General features: G+C 39.1%; 14 protein-coding genes across 15 annotated transcripts; 5 read left to right on the forward strand and 9 right to left on the reverse strand.

Annotated features, from left to right (window-relative positions):
- Nucleotides 1–9: 9 nt before the first annotated feature.
- Nucleotides 10–1824, reverse strand: Gasu_08490 (sulfate adenylyltransferase). Its single transcript, XM_005708570.1, has one exon. The coding sequence runs from the start codon at nt 1651–1653 to the stop codon at nt 145–147; it is 1509 nt and encodes a 502-aa protein (XP_005708627.1). The 5' UTR covers nt 1654–1824; the 3' UTR covers nt 10–144.
- Nucleotides 1825–2488: 664 nt separating this feature from the next.
- Gasu_08500 (uncharacterized protein) lies at nt 2489–3434 on the reverse strand. Its single transcript, XM_005708571.1, has 3 exons — nt 3210–3434; nt 3080–3163; nt 2489–3028 (listed from the first exon to the last, which is right to left on the reverse strand). The coding sequence occupies exons 1-3, from the start codon at nt 3368–3370 to the stop codon at nt 2845–2847; spliced, it is 429 nt and encodes a 142-aa protein (XP_005708628.1). The 5' UTR covers nt 3371–3434; the 3' UTR covers nt 2489–2844.
- Nucleotides 3435–3564: 130 nt separating this feature from the next.
- Gasu_08510 (uncharacterized protein) lies at nt 3565–4055 on the forward strand. The gene is made up of 3 exons (XM_005708572.1): nt 3565–3639; nt 3700–3761; nt 3806–4055. The coding sequence occupies exons 1-3, from the start codon at nt 3605–3607 to the stop codon at nt 4003–4005; spliced, it is 297 nt and encodes a 98-aa protein (XP_005708629.1). The 5' UTR covers nt 3565–3604; the 3' UTR covers nt 4006–4055.
- A 4-nt stretch (nt 4056–4059) lies between these two features.
- Nucleotides 4060–7664, reverse strand: Gasu_08520 (ethanolaminephosphotransferase). Its single transcript, XM_005708573.1, has 7 exons — nt 7582–7664; nt 7451–7525; nt 5970–7398; nt 5406–5916; nt 5136–5345; nt 4288–5057; nt 4060–4239 (listed from the first exon to the last, which is right to left on the reverse strand). Exons 1-7 carry the CDS (start codon nt 7626–7628, stop codon nt 4090–4092), a joined length of 3192 nt encoding a protein of 1063 aa, XP_005708630.1. The 5' UTR covers nt 7629–7664; the 3' UTR covers nt 4060–4089.
- Nucleotides 7665–8184: 520 nt separating this feature from the next.
- Gasu_08530 (uncharacterized protein) lies at nt 8185–8985 on the forward strand. Its single transcript, XM_005708574.1, has 2 exons — nt 8185–8546; nt 8600–8985. The coding sequence occupies exons 1-2, from the start codon at nt 8228–8230 to the stop codon at nt 8932–8934; spliced, it is 654 nt and encodes a 217-aa protein (XP_005708631.1). The 5' UTR covers nt 8185–8227; the 3' UTR covers nt 8935–8985.
- Nucleotides 8986–8989: 4 nt separating this feature from the next.
- On the reverse strand, nt 8990–9514 carry Gasu_08540 (uncharacterized protein). Its single transcript, XM_005708575.1, has 3 exons — nt 9274–9514; nt 9085–9224; nt 8990–9034 (listed from the first exon to the last, which is right to left on the reverse strand). The coding sequence occupies exons 1-3, from the start codon at nt 9494–9496 to the stop codon at nt 9014–9016; spliced, it is 384 nt and encodes a 127-aa protein (XP_005708632.1). The 5' UTR covers nt 9497–9514; the 3' UTR covers nt 8990–9013.
- A 5-nt stretch (nt 9515–9519) lies between these two features.
- Gasu_08550 (3-oxoacyl-[acyl-carrier-protein] synthase II) lies at nt 9520–11064 on the reverse strand. The gene has a single exon (XM_005708576.1). The coding sequence runs from the start codon at nt 11023–11025 to the stop codon at nt 9604–9606; it is 1422 nt and encodes a 473-aa protein (XP_005708633.1). The 5' UTR covers nt 11026–11064; the 3' UTR covers nt 9520–9603.
- Nucleotides 11065–11184: 120 nt separating this feature from the next.
- Gasu_08560 (citrate lyase subunit beta) lies at nt 11185–12225 on the forward strand. The gene has a single exon (XM_005708577.1). It carries the CDS (start codon nt 11273–11275, stop codon nt 12176–12178), a length of 906 nt encoding a protein of 301 aa, XP_005708634.1. The 5' UTR covers nt 11185–11272; the 3' UTR covers nt 12179–12225.
- A 4-nt stretch (nt 12226–12229) lies between these two features.
- Nucleotides 12230–13294, reverse strand: Gasu_08570 (SWI/SNF-related matrix-associated actin-dependent regulator ofchromatin subfamily B member 1). Its single transcript, XM_005708578.1, has one exon. It carries the CDS (start codon nt 13278–13280, stop codon nt 12279–12281), a length of 1002 nt encoding a protein of 333 aa, XP_005708635.1. The 5' UTR covers nt 13281–13294; the 3' UTR covers nt 12230–12278.
- A 15-nt stretch (nt 13295–13309) lies between these two features.
- Nucleotides 13310–14144, reverse strand: Gasu_08580 (cation transport protein ChaC). Its single transcript, XM_005708579.1, has 2 exons — nt 14034–14144; nt 13310–13981 (listed from the first exon to the last, which is right to left on the reverse strand). Exons 1-2 carry the CDS (start codon nt 14074–14076, stop codon nt 13419–13421), a joined length of 606 nt encoding a protein of 201 aa, XP_005708636.1. The 5' UTR covers nt 14077–14144; the 3' UTR covers nt 13310–13418.
- A 570-nt stretch (nt 14145–14714) lies between these two features.
- Nucleotides 14715–16975, forward strand: Gasu_08590 (arsenite-translocating ATPase, ArsA family). Its single transcript, XM_005708580.1, has one exon. The coding sequence runs from the start codon at nt 14770–14772 to the stop codon at nt 16888–16890; it is 2121 nt and encodes a 706-aa protein (XP_005708637.1). The 5' UTR covers nt 14715–14769; the 3' UTR covers nt 16891–16975.
- Nucleotides 16976–16989: 14 nt separating this feature from the next.
- Nucleotides 16990–17854, reverse strand: Gasu_08600 (nascent polypeptide-associated complex subunit beta). The gene is made up of 2 exons (XM_005708581.1): nt 17429–17854; nt 16990–17380 (listed from the first exon to the last, which is right to left on the reverse strand). Exons 1-2 carry the CDS (start codon nt 17670–17672, stop codon nt 17091–17093), a joined length of 534 nt encoding a protein of 177 aa, XP_005708638.1. The 5' UTR covers nt 17673–17854; the 3' UTR covers nt 16990–17090.
- A 25-nt stretch (nt 17855–17879) lies between these two features.
- On the reverse strand, nt 17880–20014 carry Gasu_08610 (uncharacterized protein). The gene is made up of 5 exons (XM_005708582.1): nt 19320–20014; nt 18796–19169; nt 18690–18737; nt 18246–18642; nt 17880–18196 (listed from the first exon to the last, which is right to left on the reverse strand). Exons 2-5 carry the CDS (start codon nt 19121–19123, stop codon nt 18007–18009), a joined length of 963 nt encoding a protein of 320 aa, XP_005708639.1. The 5' UTR covers nt 19124–19169; nt 19320–20014; the 3' UTR covers nt 17880–18006.
- A 1820-nt stretch (nt 20015–21834) lies between these two features.
- Nucleotides 21835–24645, forward strand: Gasu_08620 (acylamino-acid-releasing enzyme). Of its 2 annotated transcripts, none has more exons than XM_005708584.1 (7): nt 21835–21949; nt 22001–22192; nt 22242–22780; nt 22842–23312; nt 23361–23489; nt 23539–23896; nt 23955–24645. In XM_005708584.1, exons 1-7 carry the CDS (start codon nt 21853–21855, stop codon nt 24098–24100), a joined length of 1932 nt encoding a protein of 643 aa, XP_005708641.1. In that variant the 5' UTR covers nt 21835–21852; the 3' UTR covers nt 24101–24645. The 2 variants fall into 2 exon arrangements, with proteins under 2 accessions (XP_005708641.1, XP_005708640.1); XM_005708583.1 differs by having other exon boundaries at nt 23955–24137.
- The last annotated feature ends 515 nt before the right edge of the window (nt 24646–25160 follow it).

The following is a 25160-nucleotide window of genomic DNA, read 5'->3' on the forward strand; positions in this document are numbered from 1 at the left end:
TGGTAAATCAGCAAATAAGGGTGCCATGAAAATGGGACTCGCCAAAAAATGAAAACTTTTATTATCAATCAGGTTATAAGAAAAATGTTAATAGGTATCTCGTTATTTTTCTCATCACCTGAAAAAAATGGAAATGTCCTTTGTTTACCGACTTTGCGGTGGCGTATCCTCTCGTTTATTTTGATAGTACGAAGCCAATATTTCCCAAGCCTTCTTGCCCATAAAGCCAGCAGGTGGTTCCTCACCAGTAGATGCAAACTTCCGCATCTTTGTTCCCGAAATGAAAAGAAAGTCTTCAGGTCTGGAAGAATCGAAGAACTCCATGCCTCCACTCTTTAAGTTGTATGCAGCTACCTGGAAGGGTAGTATTTCAAGTTTTTCCAAACCAGGCGCCATCATTAAAACCTTCTTTCCATGCCAAGGATCGTACATATCACGATTCGTGCCAGGATGTTTCATTCCAGCAGGATCCCTTCCTACAATGTAAAACTTGCAACCTGCGTTCATTCGTGCTTTGGCGTGCCACTGTACTTCCTTAGGGCCTGCATAAATCATAGGGCTTGGAAAAATTCCAATAATAGTATTATGAGGATCTAAAATTCCCTCTTCAAGAATGGCTTCATTCTGGGCAATTCGAATATCAAGAGGAACATCGTCATCTTTTACTTTGCCACCAATCTGATGAACCAGTAGCAAAGGTTTCTTAAAACCTTTTTGAAGAAGCTTTTCTCGACATGAGTTCATCAAGAGAGCGTGACCGTTGTGAATAGGATTCCTCAACTGGAATACAAACACAGCATCGGCTTCTCGTCTTCGAAATTCTTCTTTCAGTTGGCGTGGTGAGTAACGATAACTGTCGAGTCCATCACCGTATTTGATACGTTCGAGAACTTCTAACTTTCCACCTACCAACCAATCCCCCGACTCATATATAACACTCGTGTATGGGTGCCTTGGATCGGTAATCCCAAAAGTTCGGGCACAACGCTCTTCTTTATGATGATGAAATATTTCGATATTTCGAAGTACTGCGACAGGTTTACCGGGAAAGTCAGGGTGACAAAGGGCTACTTTCCGTTCTGTTCCTATTCTTTCTTTGTCTGAATTTGAAATAGGAAGAACAATAGGAATAGACTGATTCACAATTGTACCATCTTTAAGCCTCAAAGTACTAAAGTGCAAACTTTGAAGATACTCGTCTTCCTTCATAAATCCTTCGAGAGGCGCAGCCCAACCGTCGGCTAATACGTGTAGCCACTGCAGATCCAACTCCGACAAAGTTAGTTTGACCAACTCTTCGGCTTCTAAGATGGTCTCTTCCTTCTTTTCCAACGGAACGTAAAGCTCCTTCACTTGAAGCAACTCTTCCTGTGATTCGACAACATTCGGTTCTTTCCGAACTTCATCAATTCGCGTAATAGTGTCTTGGCCTGTCTCAAACGTCGATGAAGTAGTCTGATGCTCTGCAGTTGCGCGCAGAGCCACGTGTCCACCTGGAGTGGGATTTATAAAGCGAGTCATATTTCTTCTGACAAGAACAGAATAGCTCTTAGTAGAAGTGTTCAAGCTCTTGTCTAACTTTTTACTTCTCCACAGGTCACTATTTCTGGGTTTCTTCGGGCCGCAGCCATCATATACGAAGGCACTTTTCATAATTTCAACAACGGCCAATCCACCCAAAGAGACGTTATGTGGGAGTGACTGTTGACCATTAAATTTTGTTGGTTGAAACGGCACTACCAGGAATTTTATTACTCGTTAAGGGCTATTGACCATAAAGGAATTGGAACCTTTTGATTCCCGTCTGTCTTTGAAATATTTTATTAAGAGCTTGCAAGGTGGACTCAAATGTCTTGGGTTGGAACCTAGTTTTGATACTTGGAGAAGAAAGGAAGTGTGCTTGTAAGTCTTCTCAATTTTCAGTGCAAGTAGAAGTTCACTCATGGTTCCTGCTTTTGGCTTACATATATATATATATATATATATTCTTACAGTGGAGTTTTTTTCATGTTTACTGACTCTAATATTCGTTCTAATAAACAAGGGTAATCTCCTCAAAGATTATCAGAAACACAAACGCAATGTAGACGCTTCTTTTGTCATAGGTAACATTTAGAAACCAACTGTTTTGTCTCACTCTTCTGAGAAGCATTTTGACAACCGACGCTTCTTGTGTTATGAAAATTCACGTCAATCTTGAAATGTGAAACTTGGCATGAGAATAAGAAAATCATTCAAAAAATTCCGTATTTCGTATGAAGGATTTTTTCATGTTGGAATAGCTTCAATGTTCAGTTTTTTCATTTTGTTTTTCTTTGATAACAGTCTCTCAAGACTCTCAGGTCTGGAAATGAAGAAGGCTTTCATTTTAAAAGTGGACATATGAAGACGTACGCAAACGAAAAATGCGAATGAGAGGCATTTCCCACATCTCAATAATGAAAACGTTTGTTGCGCGACACATATAATATGCCACTCGGCGGTTTGTTTTGACATTTCCTAATTTATATACAGATGACTATTTTAAAAAGGCGAAATGGGCTGAAAAAATCAAAAAAATATGCAATTCTTTCAAAAACACACACTCTGCATGAAAAATTACCTTCATTGTAAAACCTTACATTCTCTGTCGGAAGTCATTCCGTCACAAACTTTTCGGAAATGACAAAGCATATCAAAGAAATTATACTTGGCTGTTTGCTCGTTGTTTACGACATTTTAAGTCCAAGCAAGTCGTGAAACACAGCGATAGAATCAAGAACTCCTCGGAAGCATCTACGAACAACATCGTTTCGTTAAGTTACGAAAACTTGTAAGTAATTCCCAAACGGATGTACACTCTTCTCAACTTTTGACAATGTTCTGCATCAAAGCCTTTAGTGCTGGAACTGCGTAAGCAGAAACAACGGGCGCAGAATACAGAATCAACGCTGCAACATCTTCTGTTTTTGCCAGCGCGAATCCTTTCCCTTTCAAATTTTCAGCTTCCCTTCCGTATATAAGAGCCACCTCTGACTCTCCATACCAACTTTAAGAGGTGAGTCTTCTCTGAAACAAAACTGTTAAAGTTGAAACGAACCGATGTATGTCATATTGAATATCATCTAGAAGAATTCCGCTGGAAATAGCTTCCTTTTTGTCTTGAAAAAGATTCCATAACTTTCTACAACCTGTTAAACACGGAAACTTCACAAAAAGTTTTCACCAACCTGCAGTCAATCTTTTGAGGTATTTCCGAACCTCTTTCTAGCAGTATCTTGTTCTTTGTAAAAATGACGATGATATCCCAGAAGGGAAGAGAGACGTTCATATATTTATCAATTTCTTTCTCTACTTGAGTAAGCCAAGTGTCTAGCGCCGCAAGACTCATTTCATACAAGAATAATTTGAATCCAATGGAATATTTTCCTTTCCTAAATAATTCCTTTGGATACGACTTGAGAGAGATTTTAGTCTAAAAATAGTTAAAGCTCCATTTGATACGGTCCTTCGATACAGCAAATCGTTAAGAGAGATAACACAAAAATGTCGAAAAGGGAAGTAGCGATAGGATATGATAGCTGTTGGAATCAATTTGAGTTGCTAAATAAATTTTCTTGTGTCGATGGAAAATTCGATGGCAAGGGTATTGGAACAGTTGTATGTATCGCATTTTCTTGAATAGCCTATTATTCATACTGATAAGTGTCGTGAACACAGGGCGAACGAACCAAAAGTAAAAGGATTTCTTGTCGCAGATTGGGAGGGGTTATGCATTGCTTGTGAGTTTCTTTTTGGCTTACAGTTGTCACTAAAAAACTTGTAGCAAGAGGCGTCGCTCCGTCCCAGTCTTCGGGTTGGATTACAAGTATTGCAGAAGCGTCCTTGATGTTGAGAAAAGATATGAAAACAGAGAACAAGGAGCCGCCTTTCATTCAAGTCGACTTGGGAAAATATGTTGTGGCTGTAAGACCTCTGGAAAGTGTAATATTGGCAGTTTATAGGGAGAGTGACGGTAAACAATAAGACAAGGAAAAGAAACCTAGACAAGGTTACACGAATGACAACCACTCTGAATAATTCAAAAATACAGCCATTCTTTTGAAATTCTCACCACAAAAGTTCCCCGCTACAGCTTTTAAATAGATATTCATGACCCAAAATATGCGCAACGCCGTGAAGAAGCGGAATCTTCCACTTGCCTCGCTTATTGTCTTTTCGAATTCGTTCATGCTGTGCAAGAATATAGTTATCTGGTTCCTTCCCAAACTGCGTAAATAAACACTAGAATAAGAACAACATACTTACTTCCTCATTATCTACCGAATCGACCAGCTCCGTGTCACTACCGGAAAGCTCGCTATCTAAACTTTCTTCTGACTTGAGATCCTTTTTGATATCCTCTTCCTTGGGTGACCTTTCCTGTTTTTCCACACGAGCCCGCTTATTAGAGCTTGTATCCGCAATATAACCCTTACGCAAAGAATTTGTTTGTCGAGGTGAAAAACTTCTTTTATCTTCTCCTCTCTTTGACGATCTCACAGTAGTGAATGAAGAGGTTGGTTCATTTGAAACCATGGTGATAGATTCTGTGTCCTTTGCTCGTCCTCGTTGTACAAACTCACTCAAATCTTTACGTGACCTTATGGGGCCACTCTCGTCTTGTATTGACGTAAAGCTTGGTTCCCCAGCGTATCTCTGAAGATTCCATAAGGACTGAAGCTCACCTGAAACTGGTGCACGTCTTTCGTACCCCAAGGCTCCCGAAGTAAAGGTTGACGAACCCCACGGATACTGAGGCACACCATATTGTGGTAAACTTGTCGTATAACTTTGCAAAGAAGACTGGTTTCGTAAGACAGCGGCAGGGTTGCTGCAGAAGAACTCTACAGGAAAGTCCAGCTCATGCTCCGACGCTGTAAGCTTACTTTCCCAAAGAGAGCGAAGTTCCTTCAGACCTGCTGAAGCAGTGTAGTGTAAAGCGCTTTTTTCAAACTCTTGTCTTGCTGCTTCAATAGTTGTCTCCAGAACACGCAAATAAACTTCCTTCACCGAAGTTCCATCTCTTTCTCCACTGCCTGGTGTCATAAATGAATTTGAAACACTTGGAGAACTTCAATTTTTGGAAAGCCTATAAAGCGAATAGTTCTCCATACGTTGGTTCGTTTTACAGTATTTAGCGGGGTCTATAGATAAAGGAAACTTTTCAACCAGAAAACCTCTCGCAAGAGATTCTTGAACGAAGAAATCAACTCCAGCACGACTTTCACCCAAAACCTCATAAAAGACTCCGTTTGGTTTCATAAAGAACTCGACTGTTTTTAACAAAGGCAATACGTGAAATTCACAATATGTTAGTTCACTTCCTTATAATAATACGAAAAATAATGAAGAGATTCTCTGAGAACTGAAGACCACAGTCATACCTATTATCACGTCAAAGTTGCCCGCAATTCTACTTTGTTCAGGGAAGTTCCAGTCTAAATGTTCTACTTTCGCACTCGAGGATAACTTGAGCTTCATATCCTGCCGTCCTTTGCTTTCAAGATCTTCGCAGTTTAGCCAAAGATTATACCGAAGGTTCTCAACAATTTCTTTAGTATAGTCAGTAAGATAGATTTCTCTGGCAAAGCGTGCACCTATGATTCCAGGACCGCCAGTTCCAGAGCCAAGTTCCAGAACTCTTTTATCTTGCAGTTTGCTTCTCCCTTGAGAATATAACCACTGACAAAGAAGAATGGAGGCATCCCAAACTGCACAACCAACACCGCCTTGAGTAAAACTCAGCTCGCGCAAGTGAATTTCGTCGTCCCAACAACGTTCCCTTTTGTCAAAACTCCCAAAACCTATTGTTCTCCTTTTATATTTCTGGAAACCTAGAGCCAAATCCAGCCAACAAAATTCAGAAAAATATTCCTTTTCTCTTGTTTGAAGAGACTTGTCAACCATTTAAAGAACTATACTACTACAAGACTTTATTGTTCCTTAACTCTAGGCTTCTTCAACGAAAAACAATAAATGCCTAAAGAATGAGTAATTTCACCGACAATTTGACAGACGCGTATTCCATTCATTAGCAAACAGAACAAAAAGGCTGCAAACAAAACAACAACGTCCGAAAACATTTGTTTCTTAAATAGATAACCCCATATACTGTTTATCGCACCTAATATCAACGGGGCCTCGATAAAGAAAACGCTCTTATATTCTGAGTCTGTCAGGTGTGCAACAATTAATCGAGTCACGAGAGCAAAAAAAACTGAGCCACAAGTCCACATAAACAAAATCAAATGGCTGTAAAGAATAGGAGAATACGCGATCCACGAAAATGTACAAATACTAAATAAAACGAATGGCAAGCTATGTAAAATGGAACGAAATTTGACTTGATTGACATTTTTGCCTTTGATAGTCGCATCTCTCCAGATTTCACGGTAGTTGCCTATCACTGTTGGAATACAAAGCGGAACAGCGAGAAGAATCAAAAACTTGTTCCATTCTATGGGAAAGGAGATGGAAAATATGAAAATTCTTCGTTTCCAAAAACCACTTCCATTCAAAGCCGTCAACAAATAAAATAGCTGCATAAGAATTAAGCCTTCATTGGGACCATTAAATTGGCGGAGAACTAGAGCACCCGTAAAATACTCCTCTAAAGTAGCAAAAAAGAAAGGAAGCATTCCATAGACCCAAATGATAAAAACTGCCCAGAGCGAACGACCTAGCCTTACTACCGCAGCAAATGTTAGACCTGACACTGTAACATTCAGAGCATCACAGCCATGATCAAATAAGTGTCCTAGAGGACTCGAACTATTTGTTCTTCGAGCCTGTCTACCGTCTAGGTTGTCCAATAGCATATAAATGAAAAGCGAGGCTGAAGCAAAAAGGTATACAACCCTCGGGGCATCACAGTCAAAGTCAGCACAATAATATAAAACAACTCCGTGAGAAAATAAAGCAAAAAGGAGCCCAATAAAAGTGATAAGGTTTGGAGCCAACCATCTTGGAAGCAAATGTACTGTCGTGTTGTATAAGTGAGAAAAGACATAGCGATACAACAGCGAGTGGTCTTCCCCAAAGTTTCTATATCTATGAAGTGCTTCAAGCTGCTCTTCAGTAAACTGGGGTGAACCCAAAAATAGATTAGTTAGCAGTATAAAACTATTCTTAACAGACGTCAAAAAGAAGCTCTCGCTGGCAAGTTTTCTCAAATCTTTTAGTTCTGAATATGGCACTTGAGTACCCTGCACCCTATCCAATTTGCTTTGTATAAGGTTTTCGTTCCGTATAGGACCGTTTTCATTCCTTAAACGTCGTCTTCTTTGTGGAAGGCTGTCTTCCTCCGGTGGCACCATCGGTCCTCTTTCAGGCCACGCCACGAAACCTTTTTTTAATTGATGGTCGGCAGGTCTAAAGCTTATGAAAGAAAAGTTCAGTCCTCTGTTTTTTTAAATTTGTGTGACTCAACTGAGTTGCTACATAAATGAGACATTGAGATTTTAAAATGCTTTCTAAAACTGAAATGATACGAAATATGCGTTGTCTACCAAAATGATTCAACTAAAGTATAAAAGTTCGCATTATCGAAAATTTCCTTACAGATAGTTTATAAATGTTTTCAGATATTTTAATATTTCCCAGTTCATCAAATAGTTTCCTATTGAAAAAAAGGACAACAAATATTTGCATAACAGGATTCCCGTCAATGCTTTTTGAATCTATTAGATATAAAGTTTATAGACAAAGGCCACTCCTTCCGGTCAGGCTTCAAAGCTAATTGATCCTCTTCAAGTCATAAGTTACAAACTCTGAGTTCCACAAAGTCGGTTGAATACTTGAAATTTCTTTGTGTTCCATCCCAGTCTAAAAGGCAAAGAGACATACTGGACGTTCTGTTCAAAAGGTCCGAGATAGGGCAACAACTCAGTTTTCCTTCGTGATATAGAAATATCTTAATCAGGCCACATCAGATAAAAAACTCTCCACTCTTAGGAGGGAGGCAAAAACAATTGCATGATCCATATTCCCCTCCATGAGTCTCGGTTTGCTTGTCATACGTAATTCAAAAGTGTCGTTGATAGTCAGTCGATTTCTTGACTTTGTGAGATGGATTGTATTTGTTAATAGATTTCATATCTAATGATGGTATGGTGCATTGGTCATTCAGCATATCGTACTAAAATCGAAATGAAACAAGGGTAACATCGTTTAACACACTTTTGATTTTTGAAACTGCAACACTTCCATGTCTTTAGTTCGATCATCCAAAACAACACCAGCTGTTTGTTGCTTCTGCAGAATAGAGACTTTAGGCTACTTTGAAGATACTGAAGCTAAGAAATTGCTTGAAAATGTTGCCAGAAGTATGCAACCTATTATGAAGAAGAGGAACTGGACAGTTCTCTTGCTTTCAGAATTCTATCCAAGGAACAGAAATTTATTTGGTTTGCATATAAATGAAGGCGAAGAGATCAAAGTAAGATTGCGCGAACCGGAAAATGTCAAAACTCTTTTGCCTTTCGAAAGTGTTGTCGGAACGATTCTTCACGAGTTGGCCCACTTTGGTTGGTACAGGTTCTTGCACCTTTTTTTTGTTTCTTACATACTTTCGTAAAAGTTCATAAAAAACACGACAAGTCTTTTTATTTACTTTTAGATCAATTAACAACGGAATATGAAGCTTGCTTTGTAGGTTTTGGAAAAGGCAATTTTAACTCAGATAAGGGCCAAAGGATAGGAGGCAAAATATCAAAACCTTCTACGAAACAGGAAAAAAGAAACCTGTTAGCACAAGCTGCGGAAACTAGGCGAATCCGAGCAGGTTTATTATGCGGTGCCCAGAAACTTGGCGGTTCAAGTCCCCAATCTTCTTCAACTCCACAACAAATGGCTGTTTTAGCTGCCATAAGAAGAATGAAAGACCAGGAAAGGTGTGGAACTGTAGACTCTTGATACAAAAATATGTCAAGCTGGTTGTAATAGCTATTTAAAACTTAAAATCGATTGTGAAGACACTGAAAACCTCTTCAAATCAGGGCCTCGCTCCACCCAACTAGAAACACTATATAGACAAATTCTTGTCCAAATATATTGAAAGCATACCTGTACAACTTCCATTTCTTCTTTACTCACAGACATTCGCTTTGGGGCCTTTTCAAGCCGGCTTGTTTTCCTATCTATACGCGGTTGGGTAGGCTTCACGCTCTCACGACTCAACAAAGAAACCATTTTCTCGTTCATCTCTATCCATACCTTTAAATCACACATCATAGAGAACACAACTTCACTTACTAACGGCCGGTTGCTCTCCTGCAATCTTGGCTTTTTCTTCTGCATAACGAAATCTTATTTTCGGCTTGTGACCAAGTGAACAAAAGTTACGAATACTAAAGGGAAATAAAAGCTGAAAAGTAAAAAAACGGATATTCCTAACACAAACTTTTGCGAACTTCATTGTAAACACAATCGGTTTTCTAATTGCAACAATCTTCTGAACATATACTATCGGCTGCATTGACTTGCTCCATTTTACTTGCAACTCCGATACAAATTTCGGGCACAACGAAAATAAACTTCTTGAAACTTTTCAAGCATTATGGTCTACAGCCACGAGCTAACGAATCATATATTCGGCTCTGTGAATAATAAAGAAGCATTAGTACCTCCAAAACCGAAAGAATTGTTTAAAGCTGCCCGAATTCGACATTCTTTGGCCTTTTCAGGAACATAATCGAGATCAAATTCTTCACTTGGTAGACAATCAAGATTAAGTGTGGGTGGAATGGTTTGATAAAAGATGGAGAGAACTGTAAAAGCAGCTTCCACTGCTCCAGCACTACCAAGAAGATGACCTATCGCGCCTTTTGTTGAAGAAACTGCTAGAACATCGGGAGGATGTCGACCATTCCGTGAAGGCCCATTTCTTTCCTTTCCACAGTGCAAAGATAAAAGTCGTCGAATGGCGGTATTTTCTATTTCATCTCCTAATGGAGTTGAAGTCGCATGTGCATTTACATAATCAATATCAAGAGGCGACAATCCACTCATGTCCAGGGCTCTCTTCATAGCAAGCCAAGCACCATGACCATCAGAACGTGGTGCAGTTATATGATGGGCATCACCAGAAAGTCCATAGCCTTCAACCTGCGCATAAATTTTTGCCTTCCTAGCGACAGCATGATTTAATTCCTCTAAGACTAAAATTCCTGCCCCTTCACCAATAACGAATCCTTCCCTATCTTTATCAAACGGACGAGACGCTCTTTGGGGTGAGTCATTATAAGATGAAGCCAGTGCTTTGGCTCTTGAGAAACCTACAAGAGAAACCTCGTGAATACAAGCTTCTGAACCTCCAGCTATCATAACATCTGCATCTCCATCACGAACCATACGAAATGCATCGCCAATAGAGTGAGAACCTGTAGCACAAGCTGTAGAAACAGAATGATTGGGTCCTTGAAATCCATATTTCATAGAAATATAACCAGCCGCCATATTTGTTAAAATACGAGGTACAAAAAACGGGCTTACACGTCTATAACCTCTTTCAGAAGATTCAATAAGTCTATTTGCTTCAATAATATCCGGAATAGAAGTAATTCCCGCTCCTACTGCCACACCAGTTCGCTCTAAACTGGTTGCATCCACTGGAAACCAGTTTGCATCTTCTAAAGCTTCTTTGCTAGCAGCCAAGGCGAACTGAATAAACTCTGGTGTCTTTTTCTTGTCATCTTCCGAAAATCCTAATATTCTAGTAGCATCAAAAAACTCCTCGTCCTGCAACTTTTTACAATTTATCTTTCTACACGGCCCTAAGTCTCCCCAACTGCTTCTAGGAACTTCAGCTGCAATCTGTATCGGAAACCTGGAGGCATCAAAGGCAGTAATTCTGTCTACAGCACATTCACCAGCGATGAGTCGATTCCAAGTGGAATTAGTACCAACACTTAAAGGAGTAACAAGGCCTATCCCCGTAACAACAACCCTCCTCCTGTTTTGATTGACAAGTTGATGAAGCAGCCTTAAGCCAAACAAGCGATGCATACAAGAAAAGAACGATATTCTCATAGTGATTCAACAACAGAAACCATTTCTGTTGCTCACGTTACTCCAGATATCTTTTTGTGATGACTTGACTGGGGAGTCTATTAAATCTCACAGTTTTATGGATACAATTGCATTGGTCTTGTCTAGCAAATGCAATGAAAAGTCTCTTTGAATAAGGTAGGTAATTGTGGCATTGAAGAAATTTTTAGGATTCATTGTTCTCATTGTCAATTCTTTAACTACAATGCAATCGTCGCTACTGCGATCCCTGTTATTTGTTCCTGGCAATAGCGAGAAAATGTTGCAAAAAGCACTTCAAGCTCACGCTGATGCTTTGGTTCCTGATTTGGAGGACTCGGTCCCGAAGGAAGAAAAGGTTACCGCTCGTAACCTTGTTTCCAAAGTGCTACCTTCTATGAGGGCGCAGATACACAAAAGGATTCAGATTATTCCTCGGGTGAACTCGTTTTATACTCAGTGGTTTGAAGAAGACTTAAAAGCGGTCCTGCAACCAGGAGTCTCAGCCGTGACCATCGGAAAGGTGGAAACGGCTGAAGAAATGAAAGAAATCGTAAAAGCAGTAGCAGAAAAAGAAAAAGAAGCTAGTTTGCCTCCTAACTCCGTAAAAGTAATTCCGTGGTTGGAGACGGCAAAGGGTATTGCCTATGCCCGCGAGATTTGTGCCTGTGGATCAAGATTAGTCGCGATAGCTTTTGGAGCGGAGGACTTCACCGCGGATATGCAAATCGAAAGGACAGCCTCTGGAAAAGAGTTTTATCACGCACGCAATTGGATTTCCATCGCGGCTAGAGCTTCAAAACTTCTTGCGTTAGACTCGCCTTGGCCCCATTTTAAGGATTTGAACGGACTGGAGGAGGATTGCCGTATTGCTAAAGCTATGGGTTATAAAGGAAAGTTTTCGATTCATCCTGCAAACATTGATACTATTAATCAACAATTTTCACCCTCTATGAAGGAAGTTGAGCTTGCCAAAAAGATCGTTGAAGCATTTGAAGCTGCTAGAAAGGCAGGTAGAGGATCGACTTCAGTTGATGGGACAATGGTGGACGAACCTGTATATAGAAGGGCAAAAGCTGTTATTGAACAAGAAAGTCTTTTACAGGACGCAAACAATGCCAGTAGCTTGTAAGTTTGTCTATAGAAAGTTTAAAACGTATTTCAGTTCCCATAGAATCAAAAATAGAAAATTGGCTACGGCGTATTAAATGTTACTAAAACACCTGTATAAATTATCCAGTTTCAGTTTCCTTTGGATCAGGAAGAACATTATATTTGCTATAGTAGAGTCCACATCGATTGCACAAAGTCTGCTTACCAGCCGGTCCTGCTCTCATCAAAGGAGTATCACGACGTGGTATTCCACAGTTCTGACATCGAATGTCCTCATCAAAGGACGGAGCCCTCATGAGTGGTTGATGACTACTAAATGAACCTCTTCCTATTGAATAGCTGAAATTACTCATACGTTGTTGAATTTCCATCCTTCTGTTGTTTGCAATTCCAATGGGATTGGAGTACATCACATCTAAAGGTGTCGGTGAGGTTTGAGGCTTTGGGACTTTGGAGGCTCGTTTATACAAAGGTTGCTGTTCTGCTTCAGAATCTGCAATCTTCGCCTTGGACGAGTTGAAAAAATCATAACCATTTCCAAACGATCTTAATGGTCTTTTTCTTACATTCGGTTCGGGATAGCTTACTGTCGTACCAGTACCTGAACGAATGGACTCTCGTCCTTTGTTACGCCTTGCCACGCGCGCGTCTCTCGTCTCTCTCCTCTCGAGCTTCTCAAGTTGATCATCTGTCAAAATTTCCACGACTGGCTGCCACTGTGAAAGCGTTTCGGGTTTTCTATATATACCGGAGGCAGGAACGGAACCCTGCAAACAGCGAGTATATGGGTGTTCGGCTAGTTCTTGTAGTTGCTCTCGTATGGCATGCGCAACTGCTGGAACGAATTCTCTAGTGAGACCCAAGTCTTTACACAGAGTTTCAGCAAACTCTTCGGGTGAGTTGTCGGCATTACTACGATCCCACTCGAATTGGTCTCTCAATACTACTTTCCCTATACGAATATCTAGCTTCAAGATGTGCCTTCTTTCTCCTATTTCTTCTTCAGGAGAACGATATGGAATGTAACCGGCAACTTGTTCCCTTATACTTGAAACAATGAGTTCTTCGGCCGAATGGGGCAACGAGGTATCCACCACTACAGTCCGAGCAAATGCCCGCATCGACTCCTCTCCTTCTTCTATATTCCATAAGAATGTGTCGACAAATCTTCTTCCTGAAAGAGTCAAGTCAATTCTTATCGGTATGAGAGGATCAAAGGACTTGAAATCAGCAGACATGGAAGCGCCAAAAACCCAATTTTATTGAAAGGCGGTTTCGATTTGTTGTTGTGCTACACTTGTGAGGGATTCCAAATGCGCATCATAAATACCAAATGAGCGCATAGAGTCGACTAATTTCTCGAAATATTCTCTGTTGCTTCCTGACGGACCTCTACTTTTGAAAATGTGCTCAATCATCACTTTCTCGTCACTCGGACCGAGCCATTGTCTGTTGGTTTCCGAGGCAATATATATAAGTGCATCTCTCACAACTGGAAGTTCAGCGTCTTCCTTTTCATATATGTCCACCAATACTTTCGAATAACCATTCTTTTCCCTATAGTCCAAGTACTGCAAAACTTTCTCAACTTCTGCTTTCTTGATTAGGTAACCGACACCCCATGTCACAAAACTTTCATCAGTATAGGCTTGCCCCATGGAACGTACAGTTTCTGCTGGCACAAGAGTGACAACTCTTCCGGGAGCATCTTGTGTTCCTCGATGGTCTATGGAACCTTGCCAAAATCTTCGACACCAGCCTTTCACGCAACCTCGTATAGACTTGACGTAAGGGAATTCAGCTTTCCATATGAGAGAACCGTCTATTCTGATACGTTTGAGAACCAAGTAAAAAGTTTTCTGTTTGTCACTTACAGCCAAATATCCAAGTTCCGTCTTCCTCTTGGTCTGTAGTCATAGTGCAACGTTAGCCAAGAGGAATTTTCGAAGCATAAAATGTAAATGGTCCTTCGGTCGAATGATTCGTATTCGAATTTAGCTTCCAGTGATAGTTTGAAGAAAATACTAAAACTAACTCATCTTTCCTAGAAGAAGATAGCTCACTATTGTCACTGCGTGCTTATCTACTTGTTGATTCCTTGAGAATGTCGTATTACTTTAACTCTATGGGAAGTTTTCAAGGCTGTGTCTTTGAATGTATCATTGTGAATAAGACATTCAATTATTGAAATCTGACACTGAAAGCTTCACATTGTCTTGAAAGCACTACTGTCTTTTTCAAAGAGAAGAACAAATATATCATTGGTAAAACATTGCTTCTAGGCAGTCTATTGGCAAAGCTGCAGCCTTTCTCTCTTACCTTATAAGAAGAAGAGAAAGTTAATTGTGAAGATTGGGTGTATCGAGATTTACAACCAACTGGCTTCTGCTGCATTGTATGAAGCGCTGAAGTTGAGCTTGTCAAATTCTATCTCCTGGTTGTATTTATATCCATTGCATTCTCTATCTTTTTAAACAAATTTCTTGATATTCGTTGCTTTGAGTTTCATAAAAAATTTTTGCTGTCTTCTAACCAGAAAAACAGCTGTTCGCACATTGGTTATCAATTTTGAAGAATTTGTAGTGCTTCGAAACGTGATTTGTATATGAAATGAAACCGCAGTTGGCAGAAGCTCTTTTGGAAAGCGGAGTATCTTGGATATTTGTTGGTGGTAAGGGTGGTGTTGGGAAAACTTCAACAAGTGCTGCTTTAGCTGTGGAGCTGGAGAGAGAAAACCGTTCAGTTTTGCTAATTTCAACTGACCCTGCACACAACTTGAGTGATACGTTTGCTCAACAATTCAGTGGCGAACCCTCTTTGGTCAATGGGATGTCCTCTTTATACGCAATGGAAGTTGATGATAGCTCCCTACACAACTCGAGTATCAAGGAACTCGTCGGCTTACTGAGAGAATCTAGTAGAAGCGTATTTGGCGGAACGCTCTTTGGTCGTTCAGAGGAATATCCACAGAGTGAACAAGGAAACAGTGAGAATATTGATTCTTTGCTAGAGCAACTTACGTCTTCGGTGCCTGGAATTGATGAAGCTTTAGCTTTTGCCACTATGATCGAGTACGTAGAAAATATGCGATTTGATATCGTAATCTTTGATACTGCACCAACAGGACATACCTTGCGTCTCCTGAACTTCCCAAATCTCTTGGATAGAGGCCTTACGCAGATATGGAATTGGAGCTCTCAGTTTGGTGGTATTTTCCAAAGTATGGGAAGCTTGTTTGGTTTGCAGCAAGATTTTTTTGGACAACTTGCCAATAAGCTGGAGCGCTTTCGAGATTTGACACAGAAGGTTATCCATCAATTCCAGGACCCTAGAAAGACTACTTTTGTTGCTGTTTGTATTCCGGAGTTCCTCCCTATTTATGAAACAGAGCGTCTTTTACAAGACTTGAAGAAATTCCAAATTGATTGCAAATATATTATTGTTAACCATGTAATCAATGAATCAATTCAACTTGGAATGAACCCAGAAGATCTCTTTCACTCCAGAGTTAAGGTACAAAATAAGTACATAGAAAAAGTAAGGGATTTATATTCTGCGGATTTTCACGTAACAAAGTTGCCATTGCTTCCTTATGAGGTCAGAGGTTTAGCGACTATCAGTACTTTTGCGAAATTATTGCTCGGAACAAATAATCCATTTTATAAAGAGTTTTTGAAAAAGGAGAGCCACTCATTGGACATTGAAGAATATCCTCCTACGTTGCAGAATGTATTAGACGAAGACTCTCTACGATGGATTTTTATTGGTGGAAAAGGAGGAGTTGGGAAGACTAGTGTCTCTTCTGCTTTGGCAACTCTTTTATCTGAAAGGACTGAAGGTCGCGTGCTATTGGTTTCTACAGATCCTGCTCATAATCTATCTGATGCATTCAATCAGTCTTTTTCTTCATCACCTACAGCAGTAGAAGGGAATACTCGACTTGATGTAATGGAAGTTTCTCCCAATGTCGAAGAGCTATTTACTCAAGATCAAGACGGTGGTCTTCCTTTTGATATACCAGGTTTCGGGGACTTTGGAAACATTCGTAGTCGAATTCGGGATATATTTTCAGATATGATATCTTCTATACCTGGTATTGATGAAGCAATCAGTTTTGGTCATATCGTTCGTTTTATTCGAAACCAGGACTACAAAGTTGTGGTCTTTGATACTGCACCGACTGGACATACCTTGCGACTTCTGAGTTTCCCTTCAGTATTAGAGAACGGAGTTTCTTGGTTGTCTTCGTTTCAAGAACAATATTTACCTTTGTTGCAAAGTGCAGCAGCAATGATGCAAAATTCCAATGCAACTGGCAACCAGAGTTTTTCCCCGAGAGATATTGAGAATTTAATGAAACAGAAACTTCGGGAACTCAAAGCTACAATAGAAACAGTTCAAGAACAATTTCGAGACCCAAGTTGTACGACTTTTATTTGTGTTACAATAGCAGAAGCTCTTTCTATATACGAAACGGAGCGGCTTGTTCAACAACTTGCTTCTTATGATATGGACTGTAGAAATATCGTTGTCAATCAGTTGTTTGATCCAAATGAGGAGCATAAGAAAGAAATGTTATTGCTTCGTGCCAAAATGCAACAAAAATATTTGGATCAAGTGGACGAACTCTATTCCAGTGACTCATTTGTGATAAAAGCCCCTCTTTTACCTGAGGAATTGTATGGCTTGGAACACTTGAAAATGTTTGCGAACTATCTGAAACTCCCGTAAATCATAGTCTTGAATATATATATATATATATATATATATGACAGGTTTGTTCTGATATCCTGTGCCGAGATTATTACTGTTGTGGCGACTCTGTTGGATATAAAGAGTCAAAATAATTCTGGATTTATTGAACCATATAATTCTATCTTAAAGACAACTTCAAACCGCGATACAATTTGAAGACAAAGTCGAAGGAACTTTCAGCTAACAGGAATATCCGCCTCCTTCACATTACTTTCTTCTTCCACCTGGTCAAAAGTTTTGGTTTCCACAAGCTCTGGAATATCGTCGTCGTCTTCTTTTGACTTTTCCCCGTTTTCTGTAGCGTCACCCTTATCATCCGTCGTACTGAGACTCTCCATAAGGGAACGCATTTGCGCTAGATTATCCGAACCCAACTGATTGAGGACGTTAGGAAGTAATTCCTGAAGTGACTTGGTTTCTCCTTGGCCGGATACCACGTAAGTGTTCGCTCCGATGGCTGCTTGAACTAGAAGAACATTAATAAAGAGTTCAAATAAAAGTAAACTTTGCACACCTTTAGGAGTCGTAAAATTGATCACTTGTCCGTTATCTTTGAAGATATTTACCTCCTCAATTCCAGGTATTTGATTCAGGCCCAGACGCTTCAAGGTGCTTTGAAGTCGCTTATCATCAGTCGGTGTTCCTTTGTGAACTGCCTTCTTCTTTCTCCTAACAGTGCCTTTCCCACCAGTTCGAACATTCACAGCCATTCTTTGTAGCTTTGCCAACTTCTCATTTTTCAGAGTCTCATTTTCCATTATAGTTTCGGGACTGCACCGAGCTACAGCAGCCTTTGGAAATTCCAAGAAGGAAACTGATTTAGGGCACGATCGGCGGTTAAGTCGATTGAAAGACTTGTTGAGATGTAATTCTAATATCGTTTGGCTTTTGTTTATTGAATATGGACTTGAGCTGTTCTCCAATAAAAGTTTTTCCTAGAAATCAGTTTTATTGACGAATAGATGTTCACTTTTTACAACGACCGTATCGTTTTACGCTATCACGATTTTTTTCTAGCCGGACTGTTAACGATAAAGTCATTACAGTTTTGAGCTTTTGCTGAGTGTGATTTTCCGCTTGAAAGAGTAGTGATTAGTTTCTTGCTTTCTTTCTTTGGAATTTCTTTCTTTGAAATTGTACACACTTGTTTTTTGGATATTGTCTCGTTTTGACTTTGTTCCATTTCGGTTTGTTACTTGTTGTTTTTGTGGAAAGACCATTACCACCCAGGAAATGTGCCCTTGTATTATGAGAGAAAGAGGCGAGGTCTCTGTTTCCGCAACTTTTTAAATATTTCAGTTACACTGTTGGAAAATTCTGTTGATACTCACCCAAATAGCTCGACTAGTTGTGGTTTCGTTAACTTTTCTTTGCGCCAGTCTTCTCGACCATAAATAATCTCGTCTCCTATTACTTGTTTTCCTTGTAAAAGAGCATTCAAGGCGAACTCCCATAACTTTTCGTGGCCTACTCTCTTTATTGTATCTTCGTTAGATTCTCTCGGTAGTCCAACAAATTGCAGGACATCAAAAACTTTGGAGCTTTCGTGTTCGCAAGAAAAGTTAAATTTGCTTTGTTGTCGCTCATTGAGATGTCCAAAGTTGCCTTCTACAACAGGAGCATTCTTATAGCTGAAATCATTGTCCTGAGTCGTTTCAGCGGAACATGCGTCATCAACGTCTATAATATTCTCGAATTTTGATTCATTGCAAAGCAATGATTGACTATCTATAGAATATTAGTGACGCTCAAAGAATGAAATACTAATGCACAACCTCGAATTTTCTCAGGCTCAACTACGTTTCTATGCTCTTCGGTACTTTCTAGTTGAAGTTTGAACAAGTTTTATCAGCCTAAAATGATATTCAAAAGGTCACTTACTCTTCTGAAAGCTTTTATTTGTCGAGAAGACAGCACAGCGAGGATTTGGTGTCAGGTATGTGTCTTCATTGTATTTTGAGAGTTCAGTTGACCGAAATTGAATTTTCGACAAGGTGACAGGAGAAGATATTTCAAGAAAATGCTTTTGTATCATCTTTTTAGAAGGTGGTGTTTCTAGAATAAAGTCTTCTGCTAGTCTTGTTGCAACATTGTGGTGGTTGGGGTACTGTTCCGAACGAAACTCGTGTTTCTGTTGCTCTTCTAGAAGAAATTCTAGAGGAGGGAAATTGCTTTCAAATGAGTCTTGACTGTGACAGTATCTATCCATTGCTGCTTAAGCAAGGAACATGCTTTTAGGTTCCCGAGCAAACCCGCTGAAAGAATTCAAAAATTGAAATATTGAGAATGAGAGGACTGAAAGAAATTCCGTTGCCCAGAAAATGCTAAAGCTGGATAGAATTTCCTTGTAGTCCATATTGGAAAGATGATAGCTTTCAATATTGAGAAATAAATATATTTGATACTGGGCTGGTCACACTTGTACTTGGCAAGGAACTTTACTCTTTGACTAGTTTTTCTGGAGGTAGCGGATTCCATACGTAATATAGGAAAGTTACAGAAAAGTTTACGCTAGGGTCGAAAAGTTCTCAATCAATGCTTGGAGTATTAGCTCATAAGGATGCTTGTATAATTCTTTTGAGTAGCGTCTCCAAACTCTCCCCGTCACACTGTGTCGAATTTTCACTCTTGTTGAAGAGTGTCTTCATTACACGATTGGTTCGCAGTCTATTTGACCATTTCCTCAATTTCATAGTCTGTTGATATTTCATTGTTATTTTTGTGCACTTTATTTATTCTGTGCCATCTGAAAGTTTCCTCCAAGTTTCAGTGCCACTTCTGTGAGATTTCACTGTTCAACACTGTCATATAAAGGTACAATCTTTGTAAGGTGACACAGCTACTAATTTCTCGGAAACTAGTTTTTGCCAACGTCTTTGTTCTAATATATTGTGTTTTGAACAAGAGAGGTTTTGGAAATTTCAGTTAAAAGCAGGCAAGTTATGAGTACTTTCCCTAGTCTGTGACTCATATAATTTATTGACTTAGAGTTTGTTTCCAGTAGCGAAGCAGTGCCATTAATGCCCAACTCTGGAATCAATTGTCCAAAGAAGAGCAGCGTTGTCTGTTTTCAATTTCTGACAAAATCCTGTCGGTTATTTCTAGTTTCGAGCGTACATTATTTTTATATTCTTTCAAAATGATCTCTTTCGTATCTTGTTGTAAAAGTGCTGTATAGGACTTGCATTTGAAACATTCTTTTTTGCCTCAAACATTTGAATGATGGTATGGTTAAGGGACGGTTCATTTTTTTTCGGGAAGAATGGATATTAGGACATGCCTGACATGAATATTTTGGGTTTATAATAGCAAAGAGGAGCAGTGCTCTTTACGATTTTCTCCAAAATCTAACTGTGTTGTTTTTCATTTATGAATTGTCTATTGACATATAATCATAAAGAATTGGTACAATCAATCCCGCTGCATCTATTGGACCCTTTCCAATCATTGTATAATAAAGTAATGAAGTGGAAATTTCGAATCCTAAAATTTTTTACTTTTCAAAACAATTGCTTTGAAGCATCTTTTATTTTGATGTGCTTAATGTCCATGAAGATAAATGGCAATTGGTTCTATCGCCAATACACTCCATAAAGTATTACGTTTCGAGGAGTACCATCATCAAATTGAAAGAGTCTGTTATGAAAGAAACCCAGCGTTATGAACTTGTGTTTCTGAACGAATGTAACCATAAAGTTGCCTCTTGCAATATTAGAAAAGTTCAGAACTTCTAGAAATGAATTCCAAAGAAAATCAAAACACTGAGCAAGAACGGAAATCGAAAGCTATTGAATTCGAAAGGCAGTAGAAAGATCTAGCTTCTGCTGTGAGATAAGCTTGTCTCCGATCAACACCAGGAGAATGAAGCAGACCCTCCTTTTGATCCATTATAGTTGGACTGCAGCAGTGGTTTTGAGAGAGCATTTTCAACTCATTAATTTTTCCAACCACCAAAAAAATTTTAAAGTAGCTACTTGAAGTTTCGTTTAGATTTCTTTTTAGAGAGACCTTAAGTTGGTTGCTTCATATTTCATTGGCTTAATTTCTCATAAAGTCTCTTGTAGCTGGAATTATTTCGTGGCTTCCATGCTAAAACGGCCAACGAACCTAATTTATATGCTAAATCAAAGCTTGGATAGTTCAAAGATCTCACAAATGGACAAGGATTCTACAATGATCAACAATAACTATCCAAAAACCTTATTTCATTGCACGCTGTGTTGTATTTGCGAATGATACAGGCTCCTTTTATCTTGAAATGGTCCTTTTGAGAAACAAAATAGTCCTCCTTTGGAGTATTCAACTCTTTCTTTCACTCTTCATAGGCTCATCAACGGAACTTGAAGCAAACAATTTTATTTCTTATAGATCCTGCTACTATGATATTCGTCATTACACTCACGACAGCTCGGAAGATGCCAAGACCAATGATGACGGCTCAGCCACTAGTCAAACGAGGCATACAAAGATGTACGTGAAAAATTGGCACAATTGAGTGAGTAAGCGAATTATTGGCAAAAGCAAAAGAACTATCTTCTATACCATTTTTAGAAAGATTCGATTGATTTCTTTTCAACTCATATAGATGAAGTTGCACAAGAGCTGGGTATATGTGTAACGCTTCTTAAAAATTTTTGTCGCAAGAATGGAATCAAACAATGGCCGTATCGCAGACTGAAGAATGTTGATGCCAAGTTGAGCTCTTTACGTCGTCTCTTATTTACCCAACAATAGAAAAAAATTTCTTGAAGCATATGATTTGTTATTGACTGAAAGAGAAAGGATTCTACGTGGCCATGAATTCATCATCTCTCCAAGGTGTGGATACCGAAGTTTGATGCTCAGAAAATCGTGTCTGGCTTTAGAAAGGTTGCAAGACATTTTGTACTCTGTGAAGGACGGTTTCAAGTGACTCCTTCTTATTCAATAAGAAAGATCATGACAGTTCATCAAACCAACGTCGCAAGTGTCCCTTTGATTCCTCGAAAGATCTTGTTTGATAACCCCAAACAAACAGCAGTAAAAGTATCTCCAGGTAAACTTGTAGAAAGTTGACTTGAGAAATACAACTGAGGCTTTGTTTTAGATGGAAGTTTTCTAGCCTATCTAGCTCCAAGTGATCAAAACGTGCTGAACGTTTGGGTTTATCCTCGTGGGAGTGAGTTGAAGCGTATAATGACTAGAGATACTCAGCGTGGTATTCGATTTTTTCAATGGTCAGAAGATTCAAGGAGTATTTTGTATTTACAGGATAAGGATGGCGATGAAAACTTTCACTGTATGTATATATTTCTCTTTCATCGTTCTTTACTTATTTTGTAAGTTAGTATGGGCAGTTGATATTACTGAGGAAGGCTCTCCAAGTATAGACCTAACTCCTTTTGAAAATGTCAAGGTGGAGGGACTGATGTCTTCCCCCAAGAGACCTAATGAGCTTCTCATTGGAATGAATCAACGAGACTCGTCTTGTTTTGATGTTCATCGTATTTTTCTAGATTCACGAGAGATATGTTTTGATACTGAAAATCCTGGAGATGTTGTATCATGGACGTTGGATGAAAGTACCATGACAATATTGGGAGCTACTGCTACCCATCCAGAAGATGGAAGTACCATTCTTCGTATTCGTGATAGTCCTGAGGTACCTTGGAGAGAGCTGAAATACTTTCCATATGGTGAGGAAGGAGACATTGTGGATTTTAGTGCAGACCATGAGCATGTATATCTTCGAAGCTCTTTAGAAGCAGACAAGACACAACTAGTTTTAGCTAAGCGTTCCAACGGGGCCATTGTTCAAACGTTGGCTTTTTCTCATCAAGCCAACGTTGGTCGTGTTCTATTGCATCCTGATGATAAACGACTTCAAGTAAGCCTAAGCCTTGTTGATATTTTATAATAAGAGCCTTCTTTTATGAACCTTTACATAGGCCGTTTCTTTTACATTTGCCCGAAAGGAATGGAATTTTTTTGATGAATCCATGAAAGAAGACTTTCTTTTTATAGAACAAAAGTTTGGTGACGTTGATTTGGACTTTACAAGTCGTGACCATGCAGACTCTATATGGGTTTTATCAGTAATTCGTGACAGTCGTTCTGTTCAATATATTATGTTTGATAGAAGATCAAGAACGATAACACCTTTATTCCATGAACGTCCCGAACTTGATGAATATATATTGAGTAAGATGGAGTCCATTATTGTAAGTGCAAGAGATGGAATGCAGTTGCAGTGTTATTTAACAAGACCTGTCTATGGAACTGCACCATTTCCTCTTGTTCTCTTTGTACATGGTGGTCCTTGGGCAAGAGACTATTGGGGTTTCAATCCCATGTCACAATGGTTTAGCAATAGAGGATATGCTTGTCTTCAAGTCAACTATCGTGGTTCTGCAGGTTTCGTAAGTATATTTTATTTATATTATTAAAGACTGGTTTTATTTGGTTAGGGTAAAAGTTATTTGAATGCAGGAGATAAACAATGGGGCATTGGCAATATGCAAAATGATTTAACGGATGCTGTCAAATGGGCTATAGAAAATAACATTACAGTTTGGAATCAAGTGGCTATTTATGGTGTAAGTCAGGTTGCTCATATTCTATTGGATAATTGTATTCTTGAAATAGGGTTCTTATGGTGGATATGCTACATTGGCAGGTCTTGTGTTTACTCCAGAACTATATTGTTGTGGAGTTGATATCGTTGGACCCTCCAACTTGAAAACCTTGATAGACAGTGTTCCTGATTACTGGAAGCCTATGAAGAAGGAATTGTTATTGAGAATAGGGCCTGTAGATACAGATGAGGAATTCAATCGAAAAATATCTCCTTTGTTTCATGTGGAGAACATCAAGGCACCACTTTTAATAGGACAAGGAGCAAACGATCCTAGAGTGAAGCAGCGCGAAAGTGATCAAATAGTAAAGGCAATGTTGGAAAGGAATATACCTGTTGAATATGTGCTGTATCCCGATGAAGGACACGGTAGTTTAGATATTGGCATTTTGTTCAATAGTTTTCAATTTCATTTCGTTTTGTGTAGGTTTTGCTAGACCACCTAATCGATTAGACTTTTTAGGAAGAGCAGAAATATTTTTGTCCAAATATATTGGAGGTCGCTGTGAACCATATGAAAAAGTTGCCGAGAGTACCGCTTGTTTACCTATTCAAGAGGGTCTTCTTAAATAATGGGGTTTGTGGACTTAATAAAGTTACTTTTAGTGTTTGTTAGGATTCGTTTTGACTCGAGTCTAAAAAACTGCATTTTGAGAGAAAGAGTAGTTGGATTCCATTCTGGACCAAGTGACCTGTTTTTGTACATAAAGAAGAGCCAGTGTTGTCAACGCTTTGAACTTGGCTCAAGTTTAGTACTGAAACTATTCCGTCTTTAATTTCCAACTAATTCATTGTTTTAGTTGGACAAGTGTACTTTTATTATCTACGTTTCTTTGTAAAGTTCTGGAATTCATTCTTTCATAACCGTCCATCGAGTTCTCTTGAGCACTGAGTTCCTGGTAGACTTTAGTGTTTTTTTGTGTACCATTTTTTCTATCTTTTTGAAGTCTACACACTTTATGCAACACTTATTGTTGCTTCAACTTGTGGTATTATATGGAAACTTGAGATTTGCATTTTCGAGAAGAGAGCAAAGACAAAGGAGTTTAAGCTGTTGTTGAGTTCTAGCAGATCACTCCATTAGTTGCTCGCAAGTCCATTTAGTTTTATAATTGTTTCAGACCAATTTTGCATATTTACTAGCAGTTGAAATTCTTCTCTTGTAGTGGTTTGTTGGGAATCAGTCTTTGGGTTAATATCTCCAAGACATTCTTCAAGAACAAGAAACCAGTCAGACTCACAGTTGATTGTATTGGTCAGTTCACAGAGTAACTTTCTGTATGTTAGATTTTTGTCCTTTGCAGCAGTTTTCAAGATGGAGAAGTCAGTCTGTAGCTCCGCAACAGTTTTTGGAGTGTAAGCAATATTCGCACATTTTGGACAACCGATTCATTTCCCAGGATAGCATAGGAAAGTCTTGAGTCCTTCATTGCTAATTTTTAATGGATGTTTGTATTGTGATTGTCTTTGATCAATTCTCTATTGATTTGAAATATTAATTATCGATAGGGCTCTAGGAAGACGACTCCAACGATGGCACTGAATGAGTGCGAGCTTACCATTTTTCATTTTTTTCTTCTCTTTTCTTTTGTTTGCACTGCTTTTGTTACCTTTTCAGTATAAGAGTCGCCTT

The sequence above is a fragment of the Galdieria sulphuraria genome, assembly GCF_000341285.1.
Source record: "Galdieria sulphuraria unplaced genomic scaffold scaf_4, whole genome shotgun sequence".
Taxonomy (NCBI): Eukaryota; Rhodophyta; class Bangiophyceae; order Galdieriales; family Galdieriaceae; genus Galdieria; species Galdieria sulphuraria.